This window comes from Crocodylus porosus, unplaced genomic scaffold (assembly GCF_001723895.1).
Source record: "Crocodylus porosus isolate Cpor-Errol unplaced genomic scaffold, CroPor_comp1, whole genome shotgun sequence".
Classification (NCBI taxonomy): Eukaryota; Metazoa; Chordata; order Crocodylia; family Crocodylidae; genus Crocodylus; species Crocodylus porosus.
Window position 1 is genome coordinate 5,530,311 of NW_017728940.1, and position 23,994 is coordinate 5,554,304.

Below are 23,994 nucleotides of genomic sequence, written 5' to 3' on the forward strand. Positions count from 1 at the left end.
AATTTGAGCGACACCTGAGACATTTGCTTTGTGCAATATAATTGGAGGTCAGAGAAAACTGTATAAAAGAGACATATAGTTTTACATAACAGAAGAGGAAAATCTGATGTGCCATGTGATTTTTGGGAAAGTCTTTTTTGCCTTCCTGTGCCCAAATATAACATTGAAACAATACAAGGATGTTGCAAGACTTAATTAATATTTTTAAATGATTTGAGCTCCTAAGTGAAGTGCAAATTAGTATTCAATATTGTAATAATAGTGGTACATTTCTGATTCAGTTAATTAACTCTGGAAATAGATTTGATCAGTGATGTGGCAAAAATTTGCAATGGACATCATAAATTAGGTTAGTCAAGACATGAGAAGACTAACATTAGGACTTCAGGGGGAGTCTTAAGTGAGTCAAGTGGATGGGTAACATGATAGATTAAATATATTGTTGATAAAAGGAAAGTAATGTACACTGCAGGCAATAATTTGAATTATTTTTTCAGCTCACTTTATTCTAAACTAATTGTATCACCTCGGGAAAGGAACCTAATATCATTGTGGGCAATTCTTTGAAGATCTCTGACTGCTGTCAGGAAGTACAAAAGAACAAACAAAATGAAAGGGTAACAAATTTAAAACCATACAAGAAAAACCTTTTTCACCCAATGCACAATTAACTTGCAGAATTCATTAGCACAATACATTACTGATGCCAAGAGTTATCAATTTTTCAAAAACAATTAGCTACTTACACGGCTAACAAAAACAACCAGAGGTGTAATAGTACAATTTTAAAAACTAAAGGGAAAAACTGGAAGGCCATAAATGTTTATGATTTATGTTATCTAGCTAGGAGGGTTAGGAAACTCTCCTGTGGGTGGGCAAAGTGCCCACTGCAGGACTTCTTGCAGCTTTCTCTGAAACGTCTGGCCTAAATTCTGCAGTAATTCAGATGGTCATAATAGCTCCTTCTGGCTTATATTATTGATACGATGCTGGACCATATGCCATTGTTATGAAAATCCCAATATTTTGAGACATATTTGTGGTAGTCAAAAGGAATCTAGCAAACACATTCTTAGAAAGAGTTACTTTCTAAATTGCATTATGTAATCTCGCTTTTCATCTATCACTTTGTTTATCTAAAAGGATTATTTCAGAAATTAGCTTAAGATCTCATAGTGGCAGGTTAGCCTTTTTTCAAGTCATCTCAGAAGAGTGTTGAAACCATGGCACCAAAGGAGATGTAGGTCACTTATCTGATCGTGAGTCCCACAGCACTCTGGTTATGGAGCACAAACTTGCTGACACAAACCTGAAGTGTGAATAGTGAGAGAATCTGGTTACGGCAAATGTTACAAAGCAAATACATCCCCTTGCTCAGGGTAAACCTCTAAGTGAAAGGTTTGTCGTGGATTTGTCTCTCTGATGCAAATCACACAAGCATATTAGATGTGCAAAGAAACCAGCCTCATATTGAAACAATTATTTCCACAAGCATATCACTGCCTCAGTAGCAGTCAGAGGACATTTTCAGCATCATTTTCCCATTCTGTAGCAAAGCTACTTCGTGATTTATGTTTAGGGTTTGTTTGCTTTTTTCTTTAGGATGTCTGTTCTTCTCCTTCTGTGCCTCCCTTAAATGTTTTACCCAGAGTGTAAATCAGCCCAAGTGGAAGAGCTTTCTTCTAAGATGGCTCATCCTCAGTAAATGTCAGATAAATGGTAATGTGTAATTTCAGATTAAATCATGTGTCACTTTATCCAGGAGAAGTCAGCCTTTGATAGCATTAATGAGGCTGACACAAGGGCTGCTGGACACAATGAAGTCACTCAGGCAGATCCATGTGAGAGCATAATTAAGGATAGTGCAAGAACAAGACTGATAAGGACCAATCTCATTTTTTTAAATGGTATGAATTCTTACCAAAGAATGATGAGAGAGAGCGCTCTGAAAAGCAGGAGGGAGCATGGAGTAAGGGTTGGAGCAAATGACTAGTGATTAGCACATCTGGGTTCTATTCCCAGCTGTTCTTCTGAGCTGTTGAGTAAACACCTGAAAATTTGAGTGCCCAACTTCAGACAGTTGTGTCATGTGCTGGGGGCACAAAATGAATGTAGGTCACAGCTAATCTGAGATTCAGTACCTGCTGAAATATACTGTTGCCATTCAAATTATTGGTGTTGTCTCCTTTCTCAGTAGATGGTATTACTCCGTTATTGCTTACAGTAAGTAGGTTACACCTCAAAGATCATGGTGACATTAATTGCTTACAGAAGTATTTGTGATTATTTCAGTGGCAATCTAAGTATCTATCTCAAAGATGTCGTAAAAATGAGAATGAATGTCTGTAGGGCACTTTGAATGAAAAGCATGTAAGACTGTAACCCCTCCTTGACCCAGTTTCAAACAAGCAGCTGGGACATTTCCAAATATCCCCAACCTTTTCTACCTCCTGTAAAATAATGTATGATGAGATCATGGGCTGCAGAATCAGACCATGTTTCAGCATACCGGGCAGTTCATTTGAAAGAAAATGGGACTGGAAGTATTAGAATTATTCTATGAAATGCTGCCTCATGTGGTGGGATTTCACTACTTATCTTTTTCTTGCTAGTAACGTTTAGGTTACAAGAACTGGATGGACTGGAGTAGACTGGAGTTTCTGTGGCGCCCATCCTTCCTATTGTCTCCTCAGTTTGCATATCCTGGATCTAAGTTATTTCTATAGTTCTGTTGGTATCTGAATACATATCTGAATACATCATATTTAATAGTTATACTTATAAGACAGCTCTGACATAGGGAATTCTTGTTAGCTCCATTTTACAGATGGGGAAATTGAGGCAGAGAGAGACTAAGTGATAGATTCAAATTGTTCCTTGTGCAGCTAAATGGGACTCAGCTAGAGTATAGCTCTACAACCCTTCTGTTGAAGCTGGGCTACAGGGCAGCCAAGAGTGCATGAGTCAAGGGTTCAACAGGAGAGAAAGCAAGAGGCAGCATGTCTTTGTAGCCTAGTGGTTATGGAACTCCCCTGGGTGGGGGGATCCTGGTTCCTGCCTGGATTATTTTTGCTTATTAACCAATGACTCTAATGTAAAGTGCATGACCATTCTTAGTAGCAGAGGCCAGAACCCAGTATGCACCCATCCCAGAGCAGTTACAAAAGCAGTATGCTACAGACACATGCTCCTTCCTGCTGGCCCTCTGTCTGACCCCATAAATCTTGCCTCTTGGCTACCTAGTGGCTTGCCCTCAGCTAGCAGGGTGGAAGTTGCTCCCACCCAGCCCAACGCATAGTTGGGTACTTAACCACTCCTGGGAATTGAGAAAGGTAAGATTTAAGTCCTCTCAGGCTGAGGAAGGCCCTTAATCTAGGAGACTCACTTGCTTGGCAGGTGTTTTAACCAGTAGGTTCCTGGGCAAAGGTCCTTTGATTAAATGGCTACCTACAAATGTATTTTATTTTATGGCCCTGGAGGACTTTCTAGTCCTGTGTTGCAGAAGGTACACAGCACATCCTCAGAAATGGTCCTCAGAAACCATTAGGCAGCTGCCCTCAGGGGCGTAATTCAGTGTTGTGATGCATCACATGAGGCAGGCACTTAAGCTTCTGAGAGGGCCAGGAATTTTAGATACTACTTTGTGCTCGGTGTTCTTTCACTTCCTCCAGGACGCATCTACACATGCTATTAATGAGCAGCAACAAACTCTGGAGCATATTGTACTGGAGTTTATTGCTCCCAGGAGCTGTGTTTGAACATGCACTTAGGACCGCAACACATTGAGCTGGGTCAGAGAAGCCTTGGCTGGTAGGAGATCCCAGGGAGTCAGCCTGCTAGCCCTGGGGCTGCTCTAACTCAGCTCAACATGCTGCAAGGGTGCACCAGTGTGGGGCTAGCCAGCAGGCAGCCCCACACTGAAGAACCCTTATGCCCTATAAGTGGATGTGCACATGTGTTGCTGTGGAGTAAAACATTCTGCTATAGGTTAGTCAGTGTATTTACAAGTACTACCCTGCAGCGGAGTTAATTAGTTTACTCCATCCTAATAGCACTGTAAATGCAGACTCTGAGATGTTTACTGCACAGCTAATTAGGCAAATCAGCAGTAAATGTCTCATGTAGACATGCCCCTTGGTACCTCCATCTTTCTGAATCACCTACCACTCCCCGTTCTCTATGCAGAGTACCTAGAAAGCTCTAAAGTCTCTTTATTGAATTCATAGGGATCTTGGTACCTACTTTGATCCAGCAGTCAACATCATGATTCAAGGTGTCTAATATTTAGGCATGCCAGGGCCTAAGTCTAGGCACATAATGAACTAAATTGAATCTAACCCTGTTCCACCAAGGTTACACAAGAAGGCTGTGAGAGGACAAAGAATTAAACCCATGTCGTTTGGAGCTTCACGCTCATAGCCTAGCCATTGAACCATCATTTTAAGGTTATTTCAGTGAAGGATTAATGCTCTTTCCATGATTTTCTTGCTCAGTTTTGAATTATCCTGTATTTTATATTTAATATTATTTTCAGGATTAACCACACCTTCATTTATCTAAGCACTCAAGCTATCTATGACAAGGTGACTCCAGGCTGGCATTCTCATTCAGCTCTTCTTTAGTGCTGACAATATGTTCCCATTACAATTTTGAGACTAGGCTTTACTGGCTAAGATGGTAGAATATGAACAGTGATCTAGGGCTGGGGTGTCAAAATCACCTTCAGGCCCATGCCAGACCGAGATCACAGGGGTCCCATGCAGTCCAGATCTGGCCCAGAGCATGGAGTCCTGGCAGCAGCCACCACAGCGATTGTAGTAGCAGCTACTGTGGCACTGGTTGTAGGAGCTACAATGGCAGCCATCATGTTTTGGTGGAGTGCAGAGGTCAAGCGACTGTTGACCAGGCAGCCACTTGCCATGGCAGGGGCTTGCAAGTAAAGCAGGGTAACTGAAGTTGATCTCTGCACACAGCTGCAGGACAACTGAAGTCTATGTTGCACAGTCCCTTCCTTGCCTCCCTAGTGCTGGGGGCCATGTCCTGCAGGGCCCCAGATCCTGCAACAGGGCCCATCCACCACTGGCCATGCCCCAAAACTCCCTATCCCGCTGTTAAATCGGTGGGCCAACTAAAGCGGCTCTGTGGGCCGTATGTTTGACGCTCCTGATCTAGGGGCTTTCCACATTCAGGTTTGTAGTTTCAGACATTTTAAGGGGCCTGCTTTTTAAAACAGATGTTCAGCACTTCATGAAAACCTGACCCCTTTTTGGAGACTTAAATGAGGTACCTTAAAATCATCCGTCACTTTTCAGATTTTGCTCTGCTGGTGATTTTTATCTGATGAAACCAGTCAGATGGTACTATATACTTCCTGTGCTGTGAGGATAGAGAATTCCACAACTCCATTTTTTGAACTGCTGGAAGCAGATGACTATTACTCTCAAAAAACATAACTCTAATCCCCATTATGGTAGCTACCTTTATATACTAATGGATGGACTGGAAAGGCACAAATATGTAATATGAAGGAAGGATGTGCAATCAGATTCTTTCAGGAACACCTGGTTTTCTCATGCTGAGCACATGGGGAAATAACCTGGAACCCTGAACTTTCATTTTCTGTGTTAGCATGAAATATTGCAGAAGTGTTGAATATGTTTTTAATAAGTTTGTGTCCTCACCTTCCCTAACTCGTCTGAAGCTCTAGGCAGGTTTTCAGAATGGTATCTTGGTAACTTTCAGGTGGACTTCAACACTGTCCCTTGGAAATTCAAAGGTGGTATCTTAACAAGATTTAGTTAGGACACTTCTGATCAGTGTTCTGGCTGACACAGTAACAGATCAGGCACATTTTTGGGTGTAGCCAAATAAATGGGTGAAGGTGGCATGCCTCACATTTTTTCAGACTATGTGATAGACTGTGATGCACATAATTAGATTACGTTGACTCCCCAAGTTTGCCTGGCTGTGTGAATGGGGGCAATAGGAGATGCAGGTCACCTGGCTTTATCTCGGACTTCTGGCTATTTGCTTCAGTGGATATGAGACAGATGTTGATAATAGTCCCTTATTCCAAAGAGGGAGACAGGAGTTTTGATTTAAGTGGGCTGTAGAGTTGTAGAGTATTGTATGCTCAGCCTAATTATTCATCGCTGGCAAATGGTATCCTGCTATTTCGGCACTTTCACTTCTAGTGTCAATAATGTGCTGAATGAATTTAGGAAAGTTGTTACAACTTTTGAGGTGGGAATATTCTTTTTTTTTTATCATGACACCTGTTGCTCATAGGTACAAATCAAACGAAGAGTATGTGTATGTGCGAGGCCGTGGAAGAGGGAAGTATGTTTGTGAGGAATGTGGAATTCGCTGCAAGAAACCCAGCATGCTGAAGAAACACATTCGCACGCACACAGACGTCAGGCCATATGTCTGCAAGTACTGTAACTTTGCTTTTAAAACCAAAGGTAAGAGACAGTCAGCTCCTGGCTCCTCTTAGCACATTGGCTTACTGGTCAAATCTACCTGAGGGCACTAGTAGCAGGGAAGGAAGGGGCTTCCCCTGGTTGTGAAAAATCCTACAATTTGGAGGGGTGGGCAGGGGGAATCTAATTCACTGAATTTTTTTAAAGAGAAATAATACTGAGTTAAGCTCATATGTATCCTGCCAAGTCAGCTCAGAAAGTGGTGACTTCACTGAAGAGTTGGCCGGCAGTACAGCTGCTGTGCCATCCTTTCTGTGAAAGAAAAAGTCCTGAAGCATAATTCCAACAGTGACAGAAGAACAGTGCCAGTGATTTGAAAAAACAACAGCATCTGGCTGTAAGGAAACACATTTGATTGGAGATTCAAAATATTGGCTCCAACATTTTGTAGATAATTTTTGGGTGGCTCTTAATGCTAGTGCTCTCAAAGCCAGTATTTGTGCTGTAATATTATCGCCTTTCTTCCTTGCATGCATCTGCAGAGGATTATGCATCATCTTAATAGACTCTTTTCTAAAAGACCATGCTTTCTAAAAAAATTCTTCTCATTGAAGTACACAGGGACTCACAACCTTCCCACCCCCTGCTTTCCTATCAAACCCTCAAAGTGACTCCATCATTATCACGATTCATGTGATCAGCTGAAATCAGTTGTGCTCTGAGAAGGTGACCGTTTCATCAAGAGTCTGTATAGCTCCAATTCCACTTCTTCATTGCATGACTGGAGCCAGTGCAAGCCCGTATGGTACAATCGTAAGTGTTTAAGTTTCATGAGGAGTCTATAGGAGTTAGGTACCTAAATCCCTTCAATGCTTTTTTTGAAAATGTTACCCATAAACTCTTCCTTACAAAGAGATTAGTCAGTTTTTTAGGGGTTTTGATTCTGATTCTCCAGTTCTGCTAGCAGAGAACAGTAACCTTTTCCAGCTACTTTTGTATTATATCCAGGCAACTGTAGCTCATTTGGAAGACATAACCAACCAAGCATAGTTTAGGATATGATCAAGCAGCGTAAATTGAATATGCAATTGTGCACCCATCTATCAAATTCCTGAATATTTAAATATGGTGAATGAACAATACCCAGTACTAATAGCTCTGTTTGTAAGGACAGTAGGGCACAATGTCATGGCTAATCACCAGAAGGCTAAAATACTGGATTTGAAGCCAAATTCTCCTCTCAGATGTACACAGCAGATCCGAACTGTGAATTCCTTCTCTCCCTATGCACGCGAAGCTCCCAGGTTTTCTTCACACTCATCTCTGTCTTCCTTCTCTGTTCATTCATTGCTCTCTTTCACTTCCTGCTGACTAGTTCTTTTCTGAGGGTTTTCCTTGGATAAGAGGGGAATTCACTCATTCTCTTTAGCCGCTTCCTCTTCTTATCGCCCACCTCATTTCTCTCAAGCTTTTCTTCACAGAGGGTGCTAAGATCAAACCATCGTTCTTGCCAGTTTTCCAGCAGTTTCCTTTCCTTCATCTCTGCTGTCTCAAAAGGTATAAATCATCAGTACACAATATGCCAGCGTGCTGTTGTTAATGGGACATCACCTTGGAAGTTCTTTCATCAGTCTAAACATTTCATCATCTTCTTCGAGAGGTGCTTACTTCTGAAATAAAAAACACGTGGTGGGTCTGAACGTAAAACTGCTCTATCCCCTTCTATTTCCATGAATGCCTAGATCACAGAGGTGAAGAGCTGGGACGCGTACTAGCAATCTTATGAAAAGTATTTGCATGATAATGACCTTGAAATTGTTTGAAAATTGATGACCTTGAAATTGTTTGAAAATTGTCTCTGCTGGAAGTGAAGTTACAGTGAGAACAGGCTATCTAAAACAGGCAATGTTTTACTAGGTATAACAACTTGTTGTGTACCATTGGATCTCAGCCGCTTGCTGTACTGATGCAGATGTGGAGGTTTTAAAACACTTATGGGAAATCAAAGCAGATTCTTCTCTGATTTGGGGGCTGGCAGTGAAATCAACAGATAAATTCAGGTTTTAAAAATCTTTGTGACTAATTAAAAAGTCTGGGGCAGTAAAGTTTGACTTTCAGATGCCAGTGGGGGGGTTGCAGAAGTGGTGGTCAGAAAGCTCATTTTGAACTTCTAAACTAATCTCACTGGGCCATGGTTTATAAGTAGCCTCTATTCTCAGATGCAGTTTTTGTGACTTCAGTTAATTGCAGGGCACAGCTATTAGACTGCTGGCTACCTGATTGCCTCTGAAGAAATGCAAGCTGAGTTGAAGCTGTTTCCAAGCATAATTTTGGCTTTCAGTGTAAACACAAGAGGGATATCTATAGACCTGTCTTCATTTCAGTTGTTGTAGGTGTCTCTAGTATGAACTAATTCTCGAAAAACTCAAGTCATTTGGAATCATGTTCATTTAACTTTTTTTTTCTTAAATAACAATCACTCACTAGAGAAAACTCATTTTGGGGGACTTTGGAGAGGTGGGGTGTTTTTTTTTTTTGTGGTTTGTTATGTTTGTTCTGGCTTACTTGTTTTTTGCTACATTATAAAAGCTAGTATAGTACCAGTTGGTTTATGCCATTTGTTTACTTTCTACATTTTTGACCATGTAGCCAATGCTGTTGCACTTGGGTTGCAGACCTTCATGGGAAATGCATGCTTGTTTGTTTAAAAGAAAGTTTGCCAGTGTTTTGTTTTTTAATGCACAAAAACAATGTTATTACATTTATGATGTATTAAGATTTATTTTACATAGTCTACCTCTGCTCCAAAGATGAATATATATTTTTAATGTGGTACCTTTACTTACAGTTTATGGGAATTTTAGCACCTCAGAGCGCTAGCAAGCACTAAATAAAAGTGTTACCATGGTCTTTGTGGGTATTATTAGGAGGATGTTAACAAGTTTCTTATTTATATTCTTGCCAAAAAGGAGATGAGAAGAAGTTGCTCTCTGATCATTTTCTTTCACAGGAGAGTTTGGGAAAGTCTTTTCCTTTATGTGTTTCCAAAAAGAGGATGGAGGAACTACAGTTGTTTCTTTCTTCCCATGTGAATCAAGACCCTAACTCCATTGGCAGAGGGGTGAATCAGGACCCTAAGTCCGTTCACGGAGGGACAGCCATTTCACTCCACCCTTCCCTCTGCAACCTTTACAGAATCATAGATTAGTGTTAATTAGATAAGCTTGACCCAGTACAGATAAAATTCCATTCTACATCCATTTTCTATTCTTATGTACTAATGTATCAGATTCTCGTATTCTGAAGAAACTTTTTAGTAACTTAACATGTGTACTCATAAAAGACATTCATTCCATGTTATCTGAAAATGCTTATTTCATAGTCTAGTCCACCCACTTTTTCCAGACACCGGACTACTTCTTGTCCTCAGCCATAGTATTCCCTTAATAAATTACCGTAGTTTGCAGTTCTTTAAATCAAAGCATGACAGGTAGTAAAGTTATTGAATGCATTGGTGTTTGAAACGTGCAAAAAATATTAAAGGCAATGTTATAATTACACAAATTGTTACTGGGCCAGAAGTCTCAGTTATATGCTTTCTTGGAAACTAGAAAATAGATCCAGCTGGCTAGAAGCTAAGAAGGAATTAACTGGAGTTATAAACAGCAGATTGATATATAGATTTAAAAGATGCCATAACATCCTGAATACACTAAGGCACTTTCTATGAGTTTGGGAAAATATTTGAATGTCCTTATCGAACCCCCTTTCTCTGCTGTTTAAGAAGTTCTGTTAGGTAAGAAATGAAGTCATCCTGAGGAAATGTATCTATAGTCTCTTGTGCAACGTTTTTCACATGGCATTGGAAGTCAGAAAATCACCCCCAATCCATGAAAGAATTTCAGTGAAAAAAAACAACTTTCTAAATGAAAAATAGGGAGAGAACAACAGGTACTAAGAAGCCCCTTAATCTATCAGAGAACAGCAGAACAAAACCCAGTGGCAGGAAATGAAAGCCACGTTAATTTAGAAACAAGTCAGTTTTCTTTTAAATAGTAAAAATATTAGATTTTGGAACTAACCACCATGTGAAGGAGTGGATTCCCCATATTTTGAAGTTTTCATATCCAAATTTGATGCCTTCTGGAACACATACTTTAATGAAACACCAGTTACTGAACTTTTCACAAGGGTATCTGATTGAAATTTTATGACCTCTCTTATGCTGGAGGAGAGATGAGATGACTTAAATGTCCTTTTGGCCTCAATAGCTATGACTCTATAAAATAATAATAAAGCTTTTAAAATAATTGAAATCCTAGGCATTGTACAATGATATAAAATAGAGTAGTGCCTGAAGTATGTTCAGTCTTGTGCAGAGATAATAGTGAGACCCACGCATCACTTAAAGGCACAGAACACATCCCCTATTCTGACGGTATGATGGGATGGACTTACCTAGCGGAGAGTATTCTGGATCTTGGTAGATTTCATTCGGGAGTGCTTTTAGTTGTAGAATCATTTTTAGTTGTAGATTCTCCATGTGCATTTATTTCAGTAACAGAAATATTAAAATGTATGTGGCAGGGCATTTATTTCAATAATAGGTATATTAAAATAACATAAAGTCCAAAAAACAGTAATGACTCCTAGCACAGTGTCATGTTGGTCAGCTTAAGGTTGCATGCTTGGGACTGCACACTTGGGATGGAACTCTGTTTTCCTTTGTGCGCCCAAATGGCAGCTTTTTAGACACAAGTGCCAAAAATAGCCATTGCATGCAGACAGAGAAAGTTTGTCTATGTGTAAACTAAGCATGCTCAATTAACCGTGCTCATATGTGGCCATAGACGCATCTACAGCTTGAAACTGTAGATGGCTGGAAACCCATGAATAGCAAGCGTTAGACTCTTGGGGCTTAAATATAAGATTTCCCTCTGGAGCTGAGTGATAGGGGCATTTACCTAGGAAGTGAAATCCCCAGGTTCTAGCCTCCGCTCTGCCCCAGAGGGGGTTTGGGTATTTCTCTCTGACTTCTCAGCACAATAATTTAAGTAGCACCTTATAAATGAGGCATCATCCAGATCCCTTTCTGGCATTCCTTTTGAAGCTGTTCCCCCAGGCAACCAAGAAAAGGAGGAAGCTGGGGCCAAGAGAAAGGAGCCCAGAGGCAATGAAGCTTAGTGAGATGGCTATTAGCCTGGAAGGGAAAAGGTCTAGCTTAGACCCCTTGTTTTCACTGGGGGAGAGCCTTTCCACTGCCCTCTATCCATTTTATGCAATGCCTGTTAAAGGAAAAGGGCAACAGCTCAGCTGCAAAAATGAACACGAGAAAAAGTCTGAAAACTGCCTCCTCCGTGGTGTGGTAGTTAATCCACTACAGTTGGAAGTCAAAGAGCTGCTACTTAAATCCCTTCTAGCGGTGGAATTCCTAGAATGTGGGTCTTCGGCCTCCTGGACAATTGCCCTAACCACTCGGCTACTGGGGCTGCATGCACGCACCATGGGGGTTTAATTTGGTTTAGTTCTTGCTAAGTTGAAACGGTGGGTTTTTAAAAACACTGCTCCAATTTAGAGAGAATTAAAATGAACTAAACCACTGTGGCATGTATACAAGGGTGGAGACCTGATCCTTACCTGCCTCTTCGGCGGCGGGGGCGGCAGCTGCCATTGAACCAAGTGATCCCTGAACTGCGCAGAGGCTCCCAGGTGGTACCCGGTCCCTGGGGGCGCTACAGCCGCAAAGGGAAACACTGGCCTTCCTGCACCTGCAGAGGGAAGTACCGGGCCCCCGCACAGCTCAGGTAGGCTGACAGGCTCCGGGGAGGAAAAAAAAGATCAGGCTCTTTGCTTTTTTTTTTTCTTTTCTTCAGTGGAGCCTGCCTGCATGGGCCCCCACTGGGTCCCACAGCCTGTGCACAGAGCACTGGAAGCTGACGTGTTCAGGGCTTGGCAGGCCCTGCACAGCTCAGGGGATGTGGGACCCAGTAGCAGCCCATGCCAAGAAAAAAAACAATAAAAGCAGCAAACCTGATCTTTTTGTTTTTCCTCCCCAGAGCCTGCCTGCCTGCCTGAGCTGTTCAGGGGCCTGATGCTTCCCCCATGGGGAGGGGGCAGTGCTTCCCTCCAAAGCTGTGGTGCTCCCCGGGACTACCCGGGTCGGGTGCCAGCGGGCAGGTGCTGCCTGGGGGGCCCCTGAGCAGCTCAGGGATTGTCCAGCCCAGCAGCAGCTCCCCCCCACCCCCTATCAGAGGCAGGTATGGATCAGGCCTCCACCCTTGTGTACATGCCACAAGGGTTAAGTTCAGTTTAATTCTCCCTAAATCGAAGCAGTGTTTTTAAAAACCCACTGTTTCAATTTAGGGAGAACTAAACTAAATTAAACCCCTGTGGTGTGTACAAGCAGCCTTAGGTAGCAAACTAGAACACCTCAGAGGTGTTTTACCTTGTTACATACCGAAGTCATTTAAAGAGGAATACGCCACCAAGCATGGAAACAGCAACACCATTAAAGTGGAATGCACTGCCAAACATGCAAACAACAATGCCATGAAAGTGGTGCAAAAGGACATTTAAGCTGCTTTAAAGGCCAATTTTGTGGTGTGTACAAAGGCCCTGGAACTTAAATGGAGAGGGAAGGGGCTACCCTTCCCTCCCCTTTTCCTCTTCCTCCTCCTTTTGCATCACTTTTCTTTTGGGTCTTATGCTCAGCCATGTGTGTACTTGAGCTATGTGTGCACATATGCATGTCTTGTAGCCCCACTGAGTGTGCTTAGTTTAGGCATTCAGGCTTTCATGGCCGAAGCATAAATAGCAGGTCAAAAATGGTAATGTAGATGACTAGAAAACTTCCATTTAGATACATAAATGGAAATAGATTTCCGCCCTTGAAATATTTTTGGTTTATATTTAACAAAAGTAAAAATATTGTTTATATGTTGTAATATATGTTCATATTACAATAATAACTTGTCTGCAATTTGTATGTATAGATTTAGATTTATACATCTGTGTATGTGCATGCACATGTCTGTGTGTATATGTATGTGCACACACACACATTGCAGACAAGTTAATATTGTTCTAGCAGTTTTAACTTTTTCATTTCTTACATTTTTATTTCTGTTCCACAACCTTAATTCTATATTAATTAAGTTCATAGAATTTATTTCCTAGTTTTATATTAAATAGGAAATAGCTTACATCCTCTGCTAAGCTGCTTAAAGTATTTAAGGAAGCACCAGTGTTTTAGCTGCCTTAGAGCAGAATAAGCACTTAAGCTTCTCGAAGTATGAAATAAGACCTTGCAACAGCATAATGTCTTAAACAGCTAATAAAGTAAAATGTGTAGGAGGTACTAACTAAAGTAAATGTATGTGGAGTCAATCATTGTTGGTGTTCTCATATGTCAGACATCCGATTTACCAATAATATCAGCTTTAACATTTTCCATGATTCATTACTTTATTTGGAGTTGGCCAGTATTCCTTGGTGGGGGCAACTACACAAGATGCTTACTGCAGAGTTGCTTAATTAGCTCCTTAGTAAAGCACCTCAATATACACATGTGGAGCAATTAGACCAGAGTAAACTAATTAACTGTGCCATAGGTTAGTCCTGCCCATTATAAGCACTATCCTACAACAGTTATTTATCCCACTGCAATGCACATGTAGATGGTGATCGGGCTGGCTGAGGCATTGAGGTGCTACAGTGCATGTGGATGCTGCCTTCTGGCTAGCCCCACATTGTAGCATCCTTGTGCCCCAGCCAGCCCCTCCTCAGCACGTTGAGCCAAATCGGAGCAGCTGTGGGCTGACAGGCTGAGCCCTTGAGCCCTCTGCCAGCTGGGGTTGCACTGCCTGGCTCCATGTGCTGCAGTCGTGGGTACATGTGTAAACACTGTGCCTGGGAACAACAAACTCCAGCATGAGTTGTACCAGATTTTATTGTGTTGTGCTCTTTTCATGTGTAGATGCACCCAGTGAAGACTACTTGCATGCTTAAGTTTAATTTAATTTTGCATATTTAATTTTGATTGTTCCCAAAGAAGCAACAGTATGTTGGTACCTGAGTATTTTGTGCCAGGAAGGGTCCTAGGCCAGGTGATTCCCTCTTCCTGTGACTCAGTGTTTGCTCAGACATAGGTGAGGCAAATTCCTTTAGATTTTGCTGAGAATTTGCCTATCTGGGGCCCTCAGCATCGGTCCTTTCAGCATTACTTCAGCTGCCTAAAACAACAAACAAACATCAAGAACTTTGAAAAATTATATCTTATTATTTATCATATAGCGTCAAAGATAGCAAGTCAGGTTCTCAATTGGTGTAAAGTAACTTAGAGCTCTTGACTAAAGAGGAGCTATGCTAGTTTATACAAACTGAGAATCTGGCCCAAAGAGTCCCAAGGAATGGACCAGTGTACGTATTAGCCACTTTAATAGGGGGTTGGAGGAGAAGCAAATGCTTGGTAGTGTGCAGCCACTGTTCTGCTTCAGTTGTTACATCTGTATTGTCCTATAGTCATACAAGTGAAGCAAACTGCTGTAATTTTGACTGAATGACTCAAGGACAAAGCTGAAGCAGTTTTTCTACATGTGTATTCCTACAAAATCACTCAGTTGGTTTCATAAAAAATATCACATCTACTCAAAGAACATTGCCTGCCTATGTCCTTAAACCAACAAGGCTACAACTAAAAACCCTACAAAATCATGAAAATGTAACAGTTGTATCACAATGGCTTGTATATCCTTTAAAGTTGTATCCTTTACTAGCAATGCAACTCTTAGTGTACCCTCAGTTCTCGTGAAGAACAATGGGCCAGTTAGGAGTACCCCTAGCTTATAGATCCCTGTTTTATCAGATAGATTCCTATTTTGTCAGATTACAGCACATATTGTTCTCCTCTGTGCCCTATCTACTGTCCCAATACCATTTCTAGCGACAAAAAAGCATCTTGCAAAGAACTAGGTTAACAGCAGTTAAAAAGGCAGAAACAGGACAGAGTGGCATTGTAGAGACTAATTTGTTTAGAAATGTATAAGCTTTTGTAGGTGGCGGCCTACTTCAACAGATAATATTAAACATCTTATTGTCTGATGAAGCAGGCTGTCACCTATGAAAGTTTGTGCATTTATGAGTCTGCAAATAGATGCTGCATTTGTCCTAGAATAAGCCATTTTATCCCAGGACAAAGCACAGTTCTTCAGACGTCCATGTACATTGTCCTGAGATACATCCTAAAAAGGTTCACAGGATAAGAGCTATAACAGTTTATCCCAGGACATGGCAAAATTCATCTAAATGGTTTTTCCCAGGATTGCATCATTAAATTAATGGTTAAAAAAAATGGCAGAGTGACAGTGCATTCAGCCACTCACTAAACACTGATTAGAAGGGCAATATGTGATATACATCATTCCTGGTATATTTCTGTTACGGGGAAAAAAAACACAGGCATAACTTATCCAGGGAAAAATGCAACGTCTGTTTCTAGCATGAATGAGTTAATTAAAGGTGCCACACAGTCCTGCCTTCTTCCTGACTTCAGATTAACACTGCTAATTACCCCTCTCTCAGTCTCATGAATAGCAGTAAGAGAGAGCACATCAGTTATTATAGTGTGGCATGACCTCTAATAACATCTGATGAGCCAAATAGAAAGAGCAATGCAACTGCTCTACCAAGCTCATACTACAGTCATTGAGTGCTACATTAATCAGCTGATAGAAACCATGATTTTGTAGAATTATAGAAATTGGAGACAGAAAAGACCTGTGAGGGCATGTAATCTATTCCTTTGCCACTCCATACCTATTAGAATTTTTTCTGGGCTAGCAATAAATAGTCCAGTAAAGTAGCAAGTTCCAGTCCCTTCCCAGTGTGTTCAGAATAAAGTCAATTAAATGTAATCCCTATGATTTGCCCATGTGCTGCATTTTCAGAAATTATTGCTAAAATTACACTTGCCTGAGTCCCATGTACATGCTGCAGAATGTGGCCCCGGGGGTGTAATGATCCGGCTGAGTGCCTGGGCACACAAGGGTAGTGTTGCTAGTGCTGTTGTTGGTGCAGTCATAGGGCAGGGGCAGCAGCCATTTCCTGCCCCATGCAACTTGATGCCTAGGGCAGTTGCCCTGGTCCCCAACCCTAATTATGCCACTGTGTGGCCCTGTCTGACAGAAGAATGAAATGACTGGGAAAAGTAAAATAAGGAAGAACAAAGAAGAAACTCAGCAAATGAAATCCAATATTACTTGTACCCCTTTGTATTTTATATAAAGTTGATTCTATGAAATGTCTTAAAACTGAGCAGTATTCTAGTGCTTATCTCAACTCCCAGCCCAAGTCTCACCTTTGGCTTGGCAGAGTTGAGTGTGTGAGAGAGGGTGCAGGGAGCATGACCTGACGGTGGCCAAAAACAGTGGCATCCCCCCAAGGAATGAAATGGCATGGCTTCAGAAAAGAGTTGGTCAGTTTTTCTCAGCCAAAAATGTGTTGTCTGGGGTGACACTGAGTTTAAAAAAGAGATAAAATAAGACCCTGAGGTGACTACAACAAGCTATAGAAGAGACTCTTTGGTTCATTCGGATATTGTATTTGCATTTACACCATACAAATGCTAAGAGAATTAATGAATAGCAAAAAGGGAGAGACTTAAATAAGAAGTTTCAATAGTGGATATCTAATACTAGGCTCCATAGAAGCCTTGTTTTCAGATGTAACAAGCACCTGCAGCTCATACTGGCTGATTTAGTCTTTCAGGTACTAGATCTGAGCAAAGCTAGGGTGGCCAAGATACAGCCTACAGGCAAGATACAGCTAAGGAGTAGTCTCACTCCTGGGAGCCTGACTGCCAGGGCTGCACCTCCACATTAAAGATGGAGAGCATGTCAATCTGCACTTCCATATTAAAGCTAGGAAGTCACTACAGTCTGCTCTATCTGATGAAAATAAATGCAACCTTCAGTCTCCTGGTTGTCATTATGGGCAAAGGCTGGGTGTCTCTATCAGAAACTGTACACAGTGGATTCAGAAGCCAGTGTGGAAATAGGGTGGCAGTGAAATGTTTGTCAGGTTTCCTGCTCCAGCTCTTCCTTCCAGCCCAGGGTACCACAGAAGGCAATCTTACTAACAAACTGTTGCTTACACTGTATATTTATACTAAGTTATTTGCTGTGTGAACCAGCCACAAAGGCAGTCAAAGTAGGGTTACTGCAGTGGTAATGAATGACATTCCAGGGTCACTTTTTCAGCCTGGAAAAACTGTACTGAAAATAGCAAACAAGGAGGAATTTTGGAGGAATATTGTCACTTTATTGAAATTGGTTACATAGGCTAGAGACAGACATTACACATAAACCAGATTAAGTGATCAGAAACTGGTTTAAACCTGTAACAGAACAGATGTTCAGTACACATAAACCAGTTTGAAAATGGCTGCAACTGGTTTGAGATAAACCTGGTTGAATGTAGTATCAGACTTAACCATTTTTGGGTCAAACCAATTTATTGAATGTCTATCCCAGACCTTTTGCTGTTTTAAGATAAATCAGACACCCCCAGCATCCTAGCATGCTCTCTGGGCTGGGCAGGGCTTTCTGCTCCACAGCAGGGCTGGCCCCTCCCCTCTCCAAAGCTCCAGCAGAGACTTGTAGGCACAGAACATCTTCCTGGTTTCTTCCTGATAAACAGGGATTAGTCCCCCCTTCCTTCTGTCTTACGCAGACACCTCAACATTAGCTAGCAGACCGCATGCTAGCTACAGTCTGTGCTATGGGAGACAACAGGCAGACAGGCTTTTTGGAGCTAATCAACAGGTAGCTTAATGTTCTTCCTTGGAAGAGCTGTTTAAGAAGACCTCCATTACTTCATGTAGAAAGGCTTTATTTTCTTAATGGATTGATAAACACTCCCTGCTGGGCTGCTTAGGAGGGGGGGCGGGGGGGAGAGACTATAATCAGAGTGCCCTGCTGGGACCTGGCCACACCCCCCTCAGTTCAGCATTGTGGAAGCCAAGGGAAGGCAGCTCTAGCACCGTACCCCCTGTCCCCAGCTTGTAGCATGGGGCACTGCAGATATTCATTTGTGCCTGCATGTCTGGAATATCGGTCCGGTGACAAAACAGATTTAGCCTAGCCAGGTTAAACTAACCTGCAAAGATTGAATCAATTGAGGCTTTGGTTTTTTGAATGTCTGTCCCTAGCCATAGGACCAAAGTATCCTCTAGACCAGTAGTTTTCAACCTGTAGGCCATGGACCCCATGGGGTCTAAGGGGCCCATGAAAGATGGCTATGATCAATCAACAGTATGTAAATATCCACACTTACAATTCAAAGGGTCCTGCACTTCCATTCATTTTTTTTCGGGGGGGAGGGGGACTGCAAATGAAAAAAAAGGTTGAAACCCACTGCTCTAGACCAGTGGTTCTCAGCCTTTTCTAGATTCAGGGTATGTCTCTAACTTTTTTATATTTGACATCACCCTAGTTGAGAACCACTGTTGTGCTATCTCTGTTTCCAAGACAAGCATGCAGGGTCAGACCGAGGAGTGGGGGATGGGGGACGGGAGACAGGGGGCTGCTTCAGACTCTTTGATCCTGGTTGCTTTAAGTTGATCAGATAACCCTAATGCAGGCAGGAGCACATGCTCTTGCCACACCCTTTCCCAGTCTGGCTTCACATGAAGCCCATAGAACAGTTCCACCGAGTTGCAGTCGTGGCAGCAACAGCACTGACTGCAACAGCAGTGGTGCCCATGCTATGGCACCGTGAAAGGCTTTGGCAGCACCACTGTTGAGAACCACTGCTGTAGACCCTAGCTTGCAAAGGGGGTAGGCTGGAAATTGGACAAAACTGTTCTAATCAGAAAATGTTGATTTCTTGGCACTGGAACCGTTTGTAGGAATGGGCTGGCTTGGATAGCTCTTTTATCAAACTGGGTTTTTCCAGTTCACAACCGAATTTCTGGTCAAAGCCACCAAGTGGGAGAAGCTCAGTTTTTGCCAGCAGTTTGCTGGTAAAGGCAATCACTTGTGATGTTGGAGTCCCAGGTTCAGATCATTTGCACTCAGTCAGCTTTGGAGCAGTGATTTGAATACAGGTTTACCATATCCCAAGTGAATGCCCTAACCAACAGGCTCTGGGGTATTTGGGAATAAGTGTATTTAGATTTGTCCTTCTGGTGGCATTCCACTATGTATAAATAATTAAATATTAATTGGAGCTGGAACTTGAATTCATGTCTCCCACCTTCTAGGTAAGGTCCAGAATTACCAGGCTATATAGTTTCTCTGTCTCTTTTTTTCAATCTCTTCTGTAGAAGTTGTTTCACTTTGTAAAAATAAGCACTCTTTGGGCCAGAGACTGCCAGAGTTTACAGCTGGTTGGTGCTGGCACTCACCTGAGATGTAGGAAAGTTAGGTTTAAGTCTCTGCTCCAATCAATATTTATTTTTTATAGAAAGTGGCACAGCTTAAGCTCCAACAGGAGAGCTTAAGAGAGCCCAGGCGTACTTAAGAGCTCTGTGGTTAGGGGCTTCATAGAGGATGTGGTAGATCCAGGTTCATGCCCTTGCTTTAAATCAAACATGGCAATTTGAAAACAGGTCACTTACCTCCTAAGTCAGTGTTCTAAGCATTAGGTACCTAGGAATAATGGGATGGAGGGTGTCTCTCTCCCTATGATTTTTAATTAAAAAGTAATGAAAGCTCTCAGGTTTATCTTGACAGGGAATGCAAATAATTTCCAAAATTTAGAAGAAGAGAGACAAAACTCTTTTTGTCACATATATATTTCCTGGACCATCATGACTACAACAGTCCAACCTTACTACAGAATTTAGAAGAGAGTCTCAAAAGGAGAACATTTGTTCCTGTTGTGATCTAAACCAGTTTTTCTCAACTTCCTTGCAAAGTGGATTGCAAGAAAATATGAAAGGGCCACAAGCAAACTTTAAAAATGGATTCTCCTTTAAAGGAGAAAAACATGGGAAACCGTGGTTTTCCCCCTGCAGGCGGGCAGAGTTCCAGCCTGTGAGGGGCTGCTTGGGCCCCCCACCCTACAACCCCCACCCCCACCCCCTTCCCCACACACTGTGGGGGCAGGGGGTGAGAGTGAAGGGCCCTAGGTTGGGACTGGACATTAATATTTACAAATGGGTCCCAGTTCAAAAGAAGTTGAGAGTCACTGATCTACATGTAGGATATAACCGATGAGAGAGCCTTTGCTATGTCTTTTTTTCGGATTAACCTAGAGAGCACAGTTAGGTATTGGTTCATGCTGCAGGTTTATGCAAGGTTTAGTGAAGATGCAGAAAGGTCATACCTTTTTTGTTCTTACTATCAGTCTGTTGGGAAGGTCAGTAAGGTCAGAAATAAAGAAGGGGAAAAGGAAAATGCTCTTCTTGATGATTTCTCACCTCACTTCTCATTCTCGTTTCCTTATTCTGACATCTGCATTCCCTACCTTCCAAAATCCCTTTTTCCTGAGTTTCCGTTATGTGCAAGTACGGCTGTCAACTGCTGCATGAATCAGCTGATGGCAATTGTTGTGATTTTATAGAATTACATAAATCAGAGACCAAAAAGAGCCTCTAACATATTCCTTTGCCATTCTATATCTATTCAAACTTTCCCTGGGCTAGCAATAAATATTCCAATGTACCGGACAACAGCCATTGTACCTTTTAGAAGACATTGTACAGTCTAATCTAGATCTCGCCCTTCAGAAATTCTCCTAATATTCAGCACAAATTCTGTTTTCTTAATGAATTTTCTCAACATTAAGCACCAGTGCAAAATACTTTAGAAATTTAGTTTGGGAACTGTCATGCTTTGAGGTAAGTGTGCTCAGAATTCAGTATATGCCAGAACATCTCAGCTCTCCTGCCCACTGAGACACCATGTCGGGGTTGAGGGGCCCATTTTTTTTTTCTATTTAGGTTCCTCTCAAACCATTTGCAGTTACAGTGATCACACTCATCATGAAGCAGGCAACAGTCTTGTCTGTTCCACTGGAAAATCTTCAACCAGCTCCAGTATTTAATTTTCTGTCAGAAGATGCTAATGTATAATATCTTGATTCAATTGAAATTTTCATTGGGAATTAGGCCCACAGGTATGTTGGTCTGCCCGCTTTCCTGCCAGCTCCCTGGGCTGCCCAGCTGTCCTCATAGCAGGGTGCTGACTTCCCTGGGATCCACTGGTCCCCAGCAGCCTGCCTCAACCTGTTTTTGCAGGATCCAAATTCCAAATCCAAGCCAGATCTACTAATCACTTTTATCTATAGTCGAATCCAGCTGCTAAATAAGCCAAAACCCATTACAGTTCAGCTGTGTTTTGACTTAGTGTTTTTTCCCCCCTTTCAGCTTTCCCCTTGAATCTTCACTTTAACTGTCTCCACCTCAAGTCTCTGCTGATGTTAAAAGTAGACAGTATCTTGTCTCCAGACAGATGACACTCATGCGGAATTAACAATTATTGCTTGGTCAAGCTGTTAGGTTAATGAGTAACCTTTATTTTCTCTGTTTTATTTATTTTTTCCCTGTTTTTTTCTGTGCTAAAGCGTCCCAGGGAGTTTCTTTTGCCCACAGTGCAAAGCATATGCCAATTCCTCTGCAAGCCACACATTTGAGACTTCATCACTCATGCCATTCAGTAGTGAAGAAATCAAACAGATTTAGTCCCATGTTATGAGCTATTGGACTGCTTGAGAGTAAGGCCTCTGCAGAGAGAACCGAACCACAGACAGCAGGATCTAGTGAATTTGTTGACTAGTTTTGTTACCTCTTACAAAAGAAAAAGAAAAAAAAAATACTTACCAGCCTGTGTTCTGTTTTGTTTCAGGGAATCTGACTAAACATATGAAGTCAAAAGCCCACAGCAAAAAATGTCAGGAGATGGGTGTGTTGGTATCTTCACTGGTGGACCTGGAAGCTGAAGAAGGTACAGATTTTGTAGTATTTGGGGCCCTGCTACTGCTGCTGCAAAATGCATGGTATTCAGGCAGCAGTTGTGTCCTCTAAAATGTCCATAAATGATGTCCTAGCCTCAGCAGTGCAGGAAGGGGCTATTTGCTGACCGTAACATTCAGCTGAAGTGTTGCTCTAGAAGAACTTTGCGATGCTCTAGATTATTACATATCTGCATACTGCCTTTGGTGGTAGAATCTATTGCTGGTAACAGTCATACATAGGATGCTGGATTAGTCGGCCCTCTGATGCAATACAGTGCTTCCAATTTTCTTTCTTAGTTCTGATCTACAGTCTCAATACTGGGCTCTTAGGCATTGCTGGACGATGTCAATCATAACGACATAACAAGGCACTTTGGTGCTACACATTCAGTTTTGGGGAGAGACGTATAACAAACATCTTCCTTCCCAGACATTTATAAACTTCTGATGATTTTCCAGATAACAGCATCTTCCTGTTTTCAAGTGCTGCTTTCCTCCTAGTGAAGGGACTCCTGAGAATATTGCCTGTGAGCGTGGGATGAGATGCAGTATTAAAATATAAGATAATATATTAGTAGTTAATGTTCCAGATCTTTCTTCTGTTGGTAGGTCACCTCAACACAGGACGTGTCTACAAGGGTTCCTTTGCAGGAATCTGCCCATTTTGTTTCCTGTGGCACACATATTTTTCTCCTGTAGAAAATGTATGACCCATTATCAAATATGCAGGCTCCCAAGATTCACATTTGCTGCAGCACCTGATAGACCTATGGCAGTATGGCTCTTTTGGTTTGCCTGTAGCTGTTCCCAAAATACTCTTGGAGCTTTATCATATTTCTCTAGGCAGAATAATATATATCCCTAGGTCATGTTGTCAACCTCCTACTGGGCCTCTCCAGTCTCCACATGCATCTCCAACGTGAGAGTGGTCTTTTCAAAGTCAGGGGAGGCAGGGGTGAGTGGTATGGCAATGAGTGATCCACTAATGGCAGGGGGTGTACCAACGTGCATGTAGAAGAACTTTTCCAGGTGTGAATCTAGAGTGCACAGTCAATGCCCAAGACATCTCAACAGAGAAGCAGGCATTTAAATTTCTTGCTTCTGTCATTTCTTAAGTGTGTTTAAAATTACACATTTAGCTTCACTCATGTGCTCAATCCTCCCCCCCCCCACACACACACACCCACACGCAGAGATCCTCTCAAAGAGCTTATCATTTCAGGAGCTTCTCATTTTCGCACTAAACTTCAGATGCTTCTTTTGGTGTAACAGTTGTGTCCTGGCTTGAAGTGCCTACTGCTGAATGTCACTGAAATCATCCCAGGCAACCAGATCTCATTTCCATGGGGGTAGGTGGCATCAGGGAAAGGTGCTGCAATCAGAAGGCTGCTGGGTTGTGGCTGAATCACAAATGTTAAGGATGTGGTAAGAAAAATCTCCAATAGGGAGCTAAAGGAACGAAGGGCCTTGTTGCAGTTTAATTCTAGGTGGCTTCTGGAGCTCTTCTGGGGGCACATCCAGGCTGGGTGGGCCTGCCTGCACCTGCCCCTGTCTCAGGTTCCATATTTTAACCTACAGCCATATGACCCTGCACCAGAGGTCTTGGCTGGGGCCTGGC

The 23,994-nt window shown here is 42.1% G+C and overlaps 1 protein-coding gene across 1 annotated transcript in view; it reads left to right on the plus strand.

Annotated features, from left to right (window-relative positions):
• HIVEP3 (human immunodeficiency virus type I enhancer binding protein 3) overlaps nucleotides 1-23,994 on the plus strand; it is a 192,899-nt gene that overhangs the window by 141,388 nt on the left and 27,517 nt on the right. Inside the window, exons 7-8 of the mRNA XM_019548035.1 lie at nucleotides 6,289-6,464; nucleotides 22,268-22,366. Of these exons, the coding sequence (XP_019403580.1) occupies nucleotides 6,289-6,464; nucleotides 22,268-22,366 (275 nt within the window). The remainder of the gene's footprint in view (nucleotides 1-6,288; nucleotides 6,465-22,267; nucleotides 22,367-23,994) is intronic.